The sequence below is a fragment of the Protopterus annectens genome, chromosome 14.part0, assembly GCF_019279795.1.
Source record: "Protopterus annectens isolate FY-2018-M chromosome 14.part0, PAN1.0, whole genome shotgun sequence".
Taxonomy (NCBI): domain Eukaryota; kingdom Metazoa; phylum Chordata; order Ceratodontiformes; family Protopteridae; genus Protopterus; species Protopterus annectens.
In genome coordinates, this window is record NC_056748.1 from 30114832 (window position 1) to 30125740 (window position 10909).

The 10909-nt window shown below is 36.7% G+C and overlaps 1 protein-coding gene across 3 annotated transcripts in view; it reads right to left on the reverse strand.

Annotated features, from left to right (window-relative positions):
• Positions 1 to 3525: 3525 nt before the first annotated feature.
• The window catches only part of COMTD1 (catechol-O-methyltransferase domain containing 1), a 106285-nt gene continuing 98901 nt past the window's right edge, over positions 3526 to 10909 (reverse strand). For all 3 annotated transcript variants that reach the window (XM_044055744.1, XM_044055743.1, XM_044055745.1), the window contains one exon: positions 3526 to 4378. In XM_044055744.1, coding sequence (XP_043911679.1) covers positions 4229 to 4378 — 150 coding nt within the window. In that variant the 3' untranslated portion in view covers positions 3526 to 4228. The remainder of the gene's footprint in view (positions 4379 to 10909) is intronic.

Here is a 10909-nt window from a genome sequence, read left to right on the forward strand (position 1 = left end):
GTACTTGGGGTTTTTACATGGCTAGCCTTGTAAAAAAACCTAGGGCCATTAGCCTAGAAACCTCCTATGAAACAAGTGCAATTAGCCGGCTCCTTAGACAGTAACAGCCTTACCAGATTCATTTTCTCTTAACAGTCCTCTCAAATGCAAGGTGTACGTGTTCTTACACTGGATGAAAAGACAAAACAGAGAACAGTCTGCACTACCTCTGCATTCCAAACCAAACGATTCTCACCGTTACAGTGTAGCAAAAATGACCTTCTGCCCCCTTTAGAAAAATAATGTCTTCCATCGTACCAGATGAGTAACATTCTCCTGTAAAACTTTATTTAAATTACAGCAGTCCCCTATAACAAATAGTGACTCATCATACTATCACCCGTGTCTAAACAAAGAGGACTATGATTGGGTCACCAATTGTACCCCGTTTATTATGTGTTCAAGACATGGGTGCCAAGAACTTCACCTCGAGAGAAAAGCCGAACAAAATAATTTTAATCTGTCAAAAAAGGAATACGAACCACCTAAGAGCTTACTTTGGTTAATTAAGTCTACTGATAAAAGTCAGTATTGCTGTCGTTAATAACTTACAGTATGAACATTTAAACAACAGTAATACTTACGGGAAAGTTAGCAAAGAATGGTATAATCAGCTAAGTCAGACCTGCTAGATTTGATAAATAATGAAGATTTTTTTTTTCAGCTCAAGGTAGAACTTGTCATGTATCCCCAAGACTCATAAAAAATATGCACATACATGCAGGTAGACCTATGCGAGGCTGTGCCAATTTCACAGGAAATTTTGGAAAGGTGATTAATACTTCTTACAAAGTTCGCTATGGAATTATCATCACATATTGAAGATACCACTGATTTGTTAAATTAAATGATGTGGTTTGGGCTGATTATTTTGGGATGGCAATTGATTAGTACAAACACAATTTTTGTTTATATGTTGTGGATATTTTAGCTGAAAATTTTAAGGCATTTTTAAAATTAAAAAAATATTTTTTTTTTATAAGCTGTATCAGCAGAAGTGTGAAACTGCATTTGAGGGTGTAGTTTTGCCCCTGCTTTCGCAAATTTATTTATGGGGATGATGAAACGAGATTACAAAAGACTTGCACTAAGAGCAGGTCTTTGGGAATCTTGCCCCAGTGTATGCCTGATTATAGCTACGGTTTACACTGAAGTCAGTCACTTGCATGGAGAGTTAAGTCTTTCAGAATCAGGACAGACCTACACTGACAGCATGCAGTTATATATCACCATTACATACTGAAGGCATTTTATGTATCTGCAAATGAAGGCAGTCATCTAGTAATAACTTTTTGACTGGATCTGTGTAATAATAGATGTGGTCTTTATCTGTAACATTGATGATTCCCAAGTCAATTTCTTTGAATCTGTAAAGGTACAGCTAGAATAGAAAGTAGTTTTAAATTATACAAAAAATGTATTGCATCCAGCATTCTGATATTAACAAAATGCCACCCCTCTAACACGCACAATACTATACAGTGAATTGATATGGGGCAGAAGGACCTGCAGTTCAAGATGTGATTTTTTTTTAATCAGAAACTCATTTACTTACTCAGCAGTATCTGGAAATTATTTTATGAAAAGTGTACAAAATTCTTACAGTAAAAAACTTTCTTAGATGACTAAGAAACAGGCTGTGGATCATCCAGAGATTAATGCACGCAAGAATTTTCCTGAATTATAAAATACACACTGACATATTATTAATGGTGCTAAGATATTCTTTGTTAAGGAATATAATATATTTAGTGTTTTGGTCTCTTACCATAAAAAGTAGTGAAAATGTATTAGTGATGTGGTCTTAAGAAATATTTTTTCTAAACAGTTTGTGTCTTACAAAAGAGAGACGATATTCAGGATTATTTAGTCACAAGTCACTATATAAATAACAATGTTATTGTTGTAAATGTGCAGCTGACATACAGAGGTACTTCCCTTTGAAATGCCTGATTTGCTGTTTCTGGGACGTTAGAGATCTTGGTACGATTAAAGGTAAGACAGTAACAGTAGCCCAGAAGTATACCTGTACTAACTTATGTTTTAAGATACCCCTGTGATCTAATAAATAGGACAAACTGAATTAAAATTTAAATAAATGTCAAACTACAGGAATACACACACATATTATATATATATATATATATATATATATATATATATATATATACACACATACAAATTATATATATATATATATATATATATATATATATATATATACATACATATACACACACACATACAAATTATATATATATATATATATATATATATATATATATATATATATATATATATACACACACACATACAAGATATATATATATATATATATATATATATATATATATACACACACACATTTTATATATATATATATATATATATACATACATATATATATATATATATATATATATATATATATATATATATATATATATATATATACACACACACATACAAATTATATATATATATATATATATATATATATATATATATACACACACATACAAATTATATATATGTGTATATATATATACACACACACACATTATATTATATATATATATATATATATATATACACACACACATACAAATTATATATGTATATATATATGTATATATATATACACACACACACATACAAATTATATATGTATATATATATATATATATATATATATATATATACATACATATATACACACACACACACACATACAAATTATATATATATATACACACATACACACAAAATTTTATATAACAATAAATACAATAAGTAAACTAGATCCGTTGCACGTCATTTTTATAACTGGCAACACAGTAACTTTTTTAGAATACGTAGTAACTAATGAAAAGGAAGTGTGTAAAGTGAAAGGTAATTCATTACATAAAAACACTCGTTTTGTAATTTAACACTTTACATCAATTAGGATTAAATAGTAAATGTTCTTGGAAGAATATTTCAAAATTAGTTGCTTATGTTTTTCACTGGTTGATTATTTTATTGTGTTTTTTTGTTCATTGGTTATTAATGTTTTGTGCTATTGCCTATAAACTATGTTGTTTATTGTATTGCCCCCCCACCACCACCATGAGAAGGCATTCACTGAGCTGCGGAATCAAGTTTTAATACCCTGTTGAATATTAACACATGACATTATTCTGCCCTACACTGCTGTTTATGACATCAATCTCCCATAACAAATAGCAGAGAAGAGAAAGATGCAACTCAGTACACTATAACCAGTTTCCAGACACATATGTACATTTACTGATCACAATATTTAGCATTTGGATACCCTAACAAGGAAATAATATCTGAAAAATCAACATTCTGAATACACACATTCATTGGTCATTTTCAGCACCCTCGGAAACAGCAAGGGATTTCTCTAGAGAAGCTGACCTCACCATTTCGGAAATCCTAGTGTAAGTGATGTCAATAACACAAGAATGAGTCGCATGGAGATTTCCTTGCAAGCTTTGTACTTTTTATTAGTCTTTCAGTCTGTCACTGCATAATCAAAACCCTCTGAATCTTTACTCTAGAAAGTCTTGCAAAATGTATGTATGTTACATCAGGTAACTTCTTGTGGTTTATCATGCTGGAAGTCTGTTCATGGTCTTCTCAAGTGAACTGTGGCAGATCTACTCTAGGCTTCTTCATTGCACAATAAACCACAAAGGGATTAAATAAATGGCCAGCTTTGCTTCAGTAAGTCAGTAATACAGGTAGATGCAAACTGTACTTAGTATATTTGTAACTGTTCCACAAGCTGTATGTCCATTTTCCCACATTATGAGAGGAAGGTGCTTCAAATGGCTCTGGCCAGCAGATCTCAACCAACAGATGTAATTTTTGACAGTGATGGCAGAGTGGCCTGTAGTCAGTCATTCGGGAAGAAAATGGCTTGTATATGAATGGGTTATCTGAAATGTGGTCTTTGGTGAACATGTAGTTATGCCAGCTACTGCAGACCTGAAACAGAATGTTTCATCTCTCAGAAGGAATTGCAGTTCTGTTCTCACATCAACATCTACCACAGAAATTGAACCACCATACCACCATATTAACAGATAATTATAAACAAATTGTTTAGTGATTTTTTTTTTCAGTGCCATAACATTTTTGGAATGTGTTTTTAATGAAGAACTTCAGTTTTATGATGAACTCATAGTTTAAATGCCAGCGTGAGGCCATCACCAACTGTGAGCATGCTTATATTAACCCGTGTATCTCGGAAGATCCTCTCATTCAGCTGATGAATGCTCTGGGTAGATGGGTCCTTCACTGGGTTTAGTACTCTCTTACCCCACAGAACCTGTGCATGATACAAAGAAATATTAGCAACAGTCACTGCATTTAGGTAATATTCTGCTAAAAATACAAAAGGATATGCAACATTAGCAACAGACACTGCATTTAGGTAATATTCTGCTAAAAATACAAAAGGATATGCAACATTATCAAAAAATGAAGGTTTGATCGTGGAATAAAAGTGCTCAGTTAATAGGTTCATAGGTAGGTACTAGGCTATTGGCCCTAGGGCCTATACAAGCCTAGCCAAAAAGGGTACCCCGACTTTCGCCACCAAAGAAAATTATTTTCCTGTGCCCCTGTCAAGCAGAACCACAGAAGTGATCCCCGGGGTGAATTTCCTATTACCCATCCAATCATCAAGATTTTTCTTGAAGACTGCTAATGAGGAGCTTTGTTTGATATAGATAGGTAGTCTGTTCCAGAGTATGGGAAGTCTCTGGGACAGGAATCTATCCCTCCAGCATGTTCTGTTTATTGTGGTGACAAGGTTTTGGTTCCTAGAGCATGTTGCTCGAAGGGATTGGGATTTCTTTAAGTGGAGCATGTCCAACAGCTCTGGGTTTGACATAGCTGATCGCCTCTGAGTAGACGATATGCGATGGAGTAAAGTTGGAGTTTTTTTAGACAGTCTGCGTAAGGCATCTGTTTGAGGCCAGTAATCCTCTTTGTGAGGTATTTCTGTGGCCTTTCGAGTTGTTGTAGATGTCTTGTGAGGTACATACCAAAAGGGGCATTGTACTCTATAATGGGTCTAATGAGTGATAAGTAGAGGGGAACAATTACCTCTTTTTTTCTGGATGAGAAACCTTTTGTGATGAGGTGTGCCACGTGGAAGGATTTCCTAACCACTGTGGCGATGTGATTATCAAAGAAGAGACTACTGTCCACCTGTGTCCCAAGGTCTCTTATCACACTTTCAGTATTAATTAGACTACCGCCTATGTGGTAGTTCATGGGTATAAAGTTTTTACCAAAGGGGATGACAATGCACTTTTTGGCATTGAGTTTGAGGCCATGGCTTTGATACCAAGCATCTGTCTCAGTGAGGCCCTTTTGTAGGATGTCCACATCGTTAGGAGTTTCGATTATGGCTCCTAGTTTGCAGTCATCTGCGAATTTAGTTAGCCAAACTAATGCATACATTTGCTATTTACAGTACTTCCAAGTATTTATGAATGCAGTAATTCACACAGAAATGTAAAACTAAAACAAAAGGATAAAGTCAAAGGCTCATATTTGCATGTCACATTAATTTTTCACCATTGCATTAATACACAACTACACTAGAAAATACAAATGCAATTAAACTGTAAAATATACTCGGTACACCTTATCAATGCCTTAAAAGGTAACACACCGCCCATTTTAGTGAAATCAGAGGGCACATCAGTGCTATTATTAAAGTTGGACCCTTCCACCTTGCCAGCACCTTTCTTGGCTCAGCCCACAGGTAAACTTTCATCATCTTAGGACAATGAATAGCAGCACTTTGTGATAGACCAAGGGCCTGGCAAAGACGGCAACATTAACCATAATGGCTCAAGGCTTTGGGAGGTGGACCCTCTTCTGTTAAACAGGCAGCATCTGAAAGACTTTAATATCTCTTCAGACTACCTTCTTTATAAATGGGTTCTTGTAAAGGTGCTTACTGATTCTAGGACAGAACCTTAACCATCAAGTAAAAATCAGCTAAATACAGGTCCTCTAGGTAGACTTGGGCATGGACATATTAAGTCGGTAAGAGCAATGTAAGAGTAAGGAATAAGCTAGTCTGCAAAACAGCATGCCTAAAAAATGTTCTTTCTCTAGTATTCAGATACAATCCTCAATTGCTAATGAACTTCGACAAAGCAAACCAAACACCAGTAGTGTAGATGCTGTTAAGTGGTCACCTTCCTAAAAACGGCTATACATCTACAGACACAGCAAAGCTATGGTAACTCCCAGCAGCCCGCTGCCATGTCCTACCATATTCAGAGCAGCAGAATATGACACTGGACAAGCATTAAAAATTACGTTTGACATTCTCTTTTCTAAATGTCAATCAGTTACAACTGGATATGCTGTAAATTGTTACATTCCTACTCTGTCAATCATTTTTAATAGAACAGCTAGATCTGGACTTGTGCTACATTTTTTCACCCTTACCATATATTTATATTTTTCATGACTATGCAACTGTGGAGTTAGCATATATAAGAATAGAGTGGTAGGGGGAAAAGTCTATGAGATGGAGTTACAGGAAATTAACTTTTCTACAAACAGAAAAATATTTATTGTATTTAGGTCTGTGCAGGGCAATTGTGTTTTAGCAGCTGGTCTGTTGGAGAGCTGGAAGCTGAAATTTCGTAGTGGAATCATGTCTCCCTGTTTCCTTTTGCCAAGGGCAGGGAACAAATGTTGGGACCTGCTTGAGTGAGTCCTGAAATATGGAGACTGAATGGCCAAATGATCGGACGTACGTATGTCAAGTCCAAGATGCCATTGCTTGATATATTGCCTTTTCTCAGAGGTGTGGCAATCATGAAGTTAGAATATGTAAGTTGGGGGGGGGGGGCTTGACTCCTACATGGAAGGGTGCAGGGGGGACTTGCCCCTCTGCAAAAAATAAGTTTAAAGGAGAAGAGCGATTTTCAAGATTCACTCTCTCCTGTGCTTTGTCTTTTTCTGGCTTGTAAGTGCCAACATTTCAATAGGGAGCCCATTTGAGGAAGTAAATGGAAATAACAGTAGCCAGAACAAAACGTGCAGTCAGAGGGCTGGCATGGCACCCAGACACCGACCACAGGTCAGCAATGAGCCCATTCTATGGAGATCTGCAACAGCGGAAATCAAAACACACTTGCACAAGGATGTCCCACTAAATAAGTTACATATTTAACAGGTCCCCTGTAGTATTCCAGGTACGTTACTCTGAAGCCCTCACCAAGACTTTACCTAGAACACTGGTAAGGTTGACGGGTGAGAGATGGTCCAGTTCTAATGTCTTCCCCAGTAAGGTTGACAGGTGAGAGATGCTGCAGTTCGAATATCATCCCCAGTATGGTTGACTGGTGAGAGATGGTCCAGTTCTAATTTTCTCCCCAGTAAGTGTGAAATGGTCCAGTTATCCGTGATCCTCATCCCAAAGGCCAGGGATAGGAGGTGGTGACATTTGTTTCATGTGACTGACCAGGTTAGGTTTTCCTTGATTCTGTATTGCAGACCACTGAATATATTGTTTGGTCCCATGTGGCAGCAGTTATTGTATCTTTAGTTTTATAAGGGATGTTTCCCTTGGTTCTGTAGCAGTCTGACATCTTTGCTTATAGTGAAATCTGACAAAAAATTAATTTTTTTTTTTTTGCAAGTTTACTTAGTTCGATGGCTTGGTGTTCATTTCCTTGTTTACTGATAACATGCTATACATTTTTTTCCATATTACATTTTCTGACATAATACACCATCATTGTTTTCAACTTTTGCGATCACAGTTCATACTTTCATATGGAAAATGTTATGAATGATTTACATCATTTATGTAGTTTATTTAGACTTGTTTTTATGATCTCTGAAAGCTCACTACTTTTCTCTGCATATTTTATTAATTGTGTGATTTCACCACAGCTTTTTTTTCTTTAACCTGTCTATTTGTGACTTTTCTGTTATCTGTTCATGAACACACAAGTTAATAATATAATAGAAGTCACTGCCAGTATCCTGACCAGGGTTATTCAGGTCAGTGAGCAGAACATCTCAGTCTGTTTTGTTAAGTGTATGATTTAGTACATTCAATGATGTTTTATTAAAGACAGAATTTGATTTTATTCTTAGACTACAGATGATTGTCCCTTTATCTGTTAAATGCAGGTGGCAGAACCAGGGTTAGGGAGTAGAAAGATATGCTACCATCCCTAGAAGGATTTTGTACAATTTGTTCCAAATGGCTTTGGATTATTGAACTTCAAATAAGTAAACATGAACTGAATATATTCATTTGCCACTTGCACTGAGAGTAGGTGTTATGGAATGTTGTCCCCATAGTAAGCCTGTTTATAGATAGGCCTCACACCAAAGTACAAGTCATTTACACCAACAGCAAGTCTTTCAGAATCAGGACAAACAGACAGACTGCAGCTGGTGTTGCAGTTCATTTTACATCTTGGGATTAAGTAAGGAAACCCTCATGCTGTTTGGGGGACAAACGTGGTGTAAAGCAGATTCTTGTACTTGTATGAGCACACTCTAGTTCTCAAATTTTTATTTATTTTTTTGTTACAAATGTTGAAATTATCTCCACCTATTCCATTAGACCTGCAACAATGAGAAGACATTCCCTACAATTTGTGATTTGCATTTTGGCTCTTGAAACCATTTTTTAAACAATAAAAAAATGAACAAGCAGAGGAATCATCTAGTTTCAACCTCACTACCACGAGTGTTGAAGAAAAACAAAAAAACAGAGAAACTAGTGGTCTTAAAACTTCGCTGATGAGCTCAGTCACAATAATTTCCAAAAAACATGAACTATATATATATATATATATATATATATATATATATATATATATATATATATATATATATATATATATATTTCTGATTTTTTTGTTACCGAGGATCGCTAGTCTGTGACGAATAAAAGCTTGTTGCTTTGGAACACTATCTGGATTTCATGATTTTTGGAAATTAAAAAAATGACAAATTAACCTGGTCACAATAAACAAGGATACAGCTATCAACATCCTCAAAGTAGAGGAAAACTTAAATTATACTGGTGAAACTTCTGACATACAGCAAACCCACTTTCACTTGTGATACTTTTCATTTTTTTTGAATTTTGAAGACATCAAATCTAAAAAAAAAACACTGCAGGGATGAAGATTTCCTAATTAGTACTTATACTCCAAGAGGAAAAGTCCAGTGGGTGCAAATCACTGTTTTGACTGCACATCATAGTCTAAGTTTCTCATGATTTCTAGAATGATTAATAATCCCACCCTACTTTGTTACATATCCAAACAGGAGGGATTTCCACCACTGTCCACTCTACATGAGGAATGGCCACTACATAATGACCTTTAATCATTTCCAACCTCTTTGAAATATCTTTAAGTTTCACCTCAGGCAGGCACAGCACTGTTATACATTCCTTTTAAAGTCCACTGAGTTATGTGTTTGTTTTTTATGCATAAAGGAGTCATCAATGCCACAGCTGACATAACTGTTAAGGTCTCTGCCTCACATACACACAATTCAAGGTTCTGTTCTGACCTCCAGCAAATGCCTGTATGTGGAATTTGCATGTTCTCCCTTTGGCTCTGTGGAGTTCTCCTACCTCCCAAAAAACATATTGCACGTTTCCACCATATACTGAAAGAATGGAGTTATGCACTGCAACATAGACTGTAGATGGTGGTGGCTATTGGGGGTACAACTGTACAGACAAACCACTTTGCATATTTACTGTGTTGCACAGCATCCTCTAGATAAAACAGCATGAATAACAGATTGTGCAATGCATATTTACTGTGTTGCACAGCATCCTCTAGATAAAACAGCATGAATAACAGATTGTGCAAGGGCTATCCACTCACCAGGGCAAAAATTGGCTGTAGGTGACTTGGTTGTGTTGACTAATGCTGTCAAAAATGGGCATTAGTATTTGCTGGTGATAAGTGGGTTGAGGACCCAAACTACTCTGACCTATGCCAGGGACCTATGCTAATGGTGGGAGGGGTCTCTGTGTGCCCTTAATGGCCAGTGTGTGCTTGCTCTAAAGCCCAGCAGCCCTAGAACAATGAGTTACTGGTCTGCCAGTGTCCAGTTGCCCAGCTTAGTTTACCCGAGATAGCTCTGTTAAGTGGAATGTGGACTTATAAACAATTAAATAGCCAAACATAAATTAAGCATTGCTACACTTAATATAGGTTCACTGAAAGGATGCGGCTTGGAATTATGTGGTGGTGCAGCGGTAGCGTTGTTGCCTCACAGCAAGAGGATCTCCCGTTCGATTTTCGGCTGGAGTGTGGGGAGTGCCTTCTGTGTGGAGTCTGCATGTCCTCCCAGCAGTTGGGTGGGCGTTCGAAAGATATGCATAAATGGGCATGCCTTCGTTGAAGGTTGAACGTCGAGCTGGCACCTCGGCATTCGTCAAAAATCTACTGCCAATCATTAGCAGACCAGAGTTTCGCTGTGGTGACCCCTAACCGGGAAAAGCCGAAAGACAACAATATGATAGTTAAGGAGGAGGCTGGGCATCCTATATATCCAGTAGACAATATGGAAGGGCAGTGCAGCAAAGCCACTTGGCTTGGGATCCTGACTCTACTACTCAAGGGGAGGACAAAACTAGGAATGGTGTGGGAAAAGCCTCAGATGACAGCGAGGGATGTCATCACAATTAGTGACAAGACTCCTCACAGTCAGACTGCAGCATAATGACAGGGTACTTTTCATAATCTCAGCCCATGCCCCGCAGCAGGATTGTGATAATGAGGAAAGAGTACATTCAGACAGCAGTTGCAGGACCTACTAAATAAAGCATTGATAG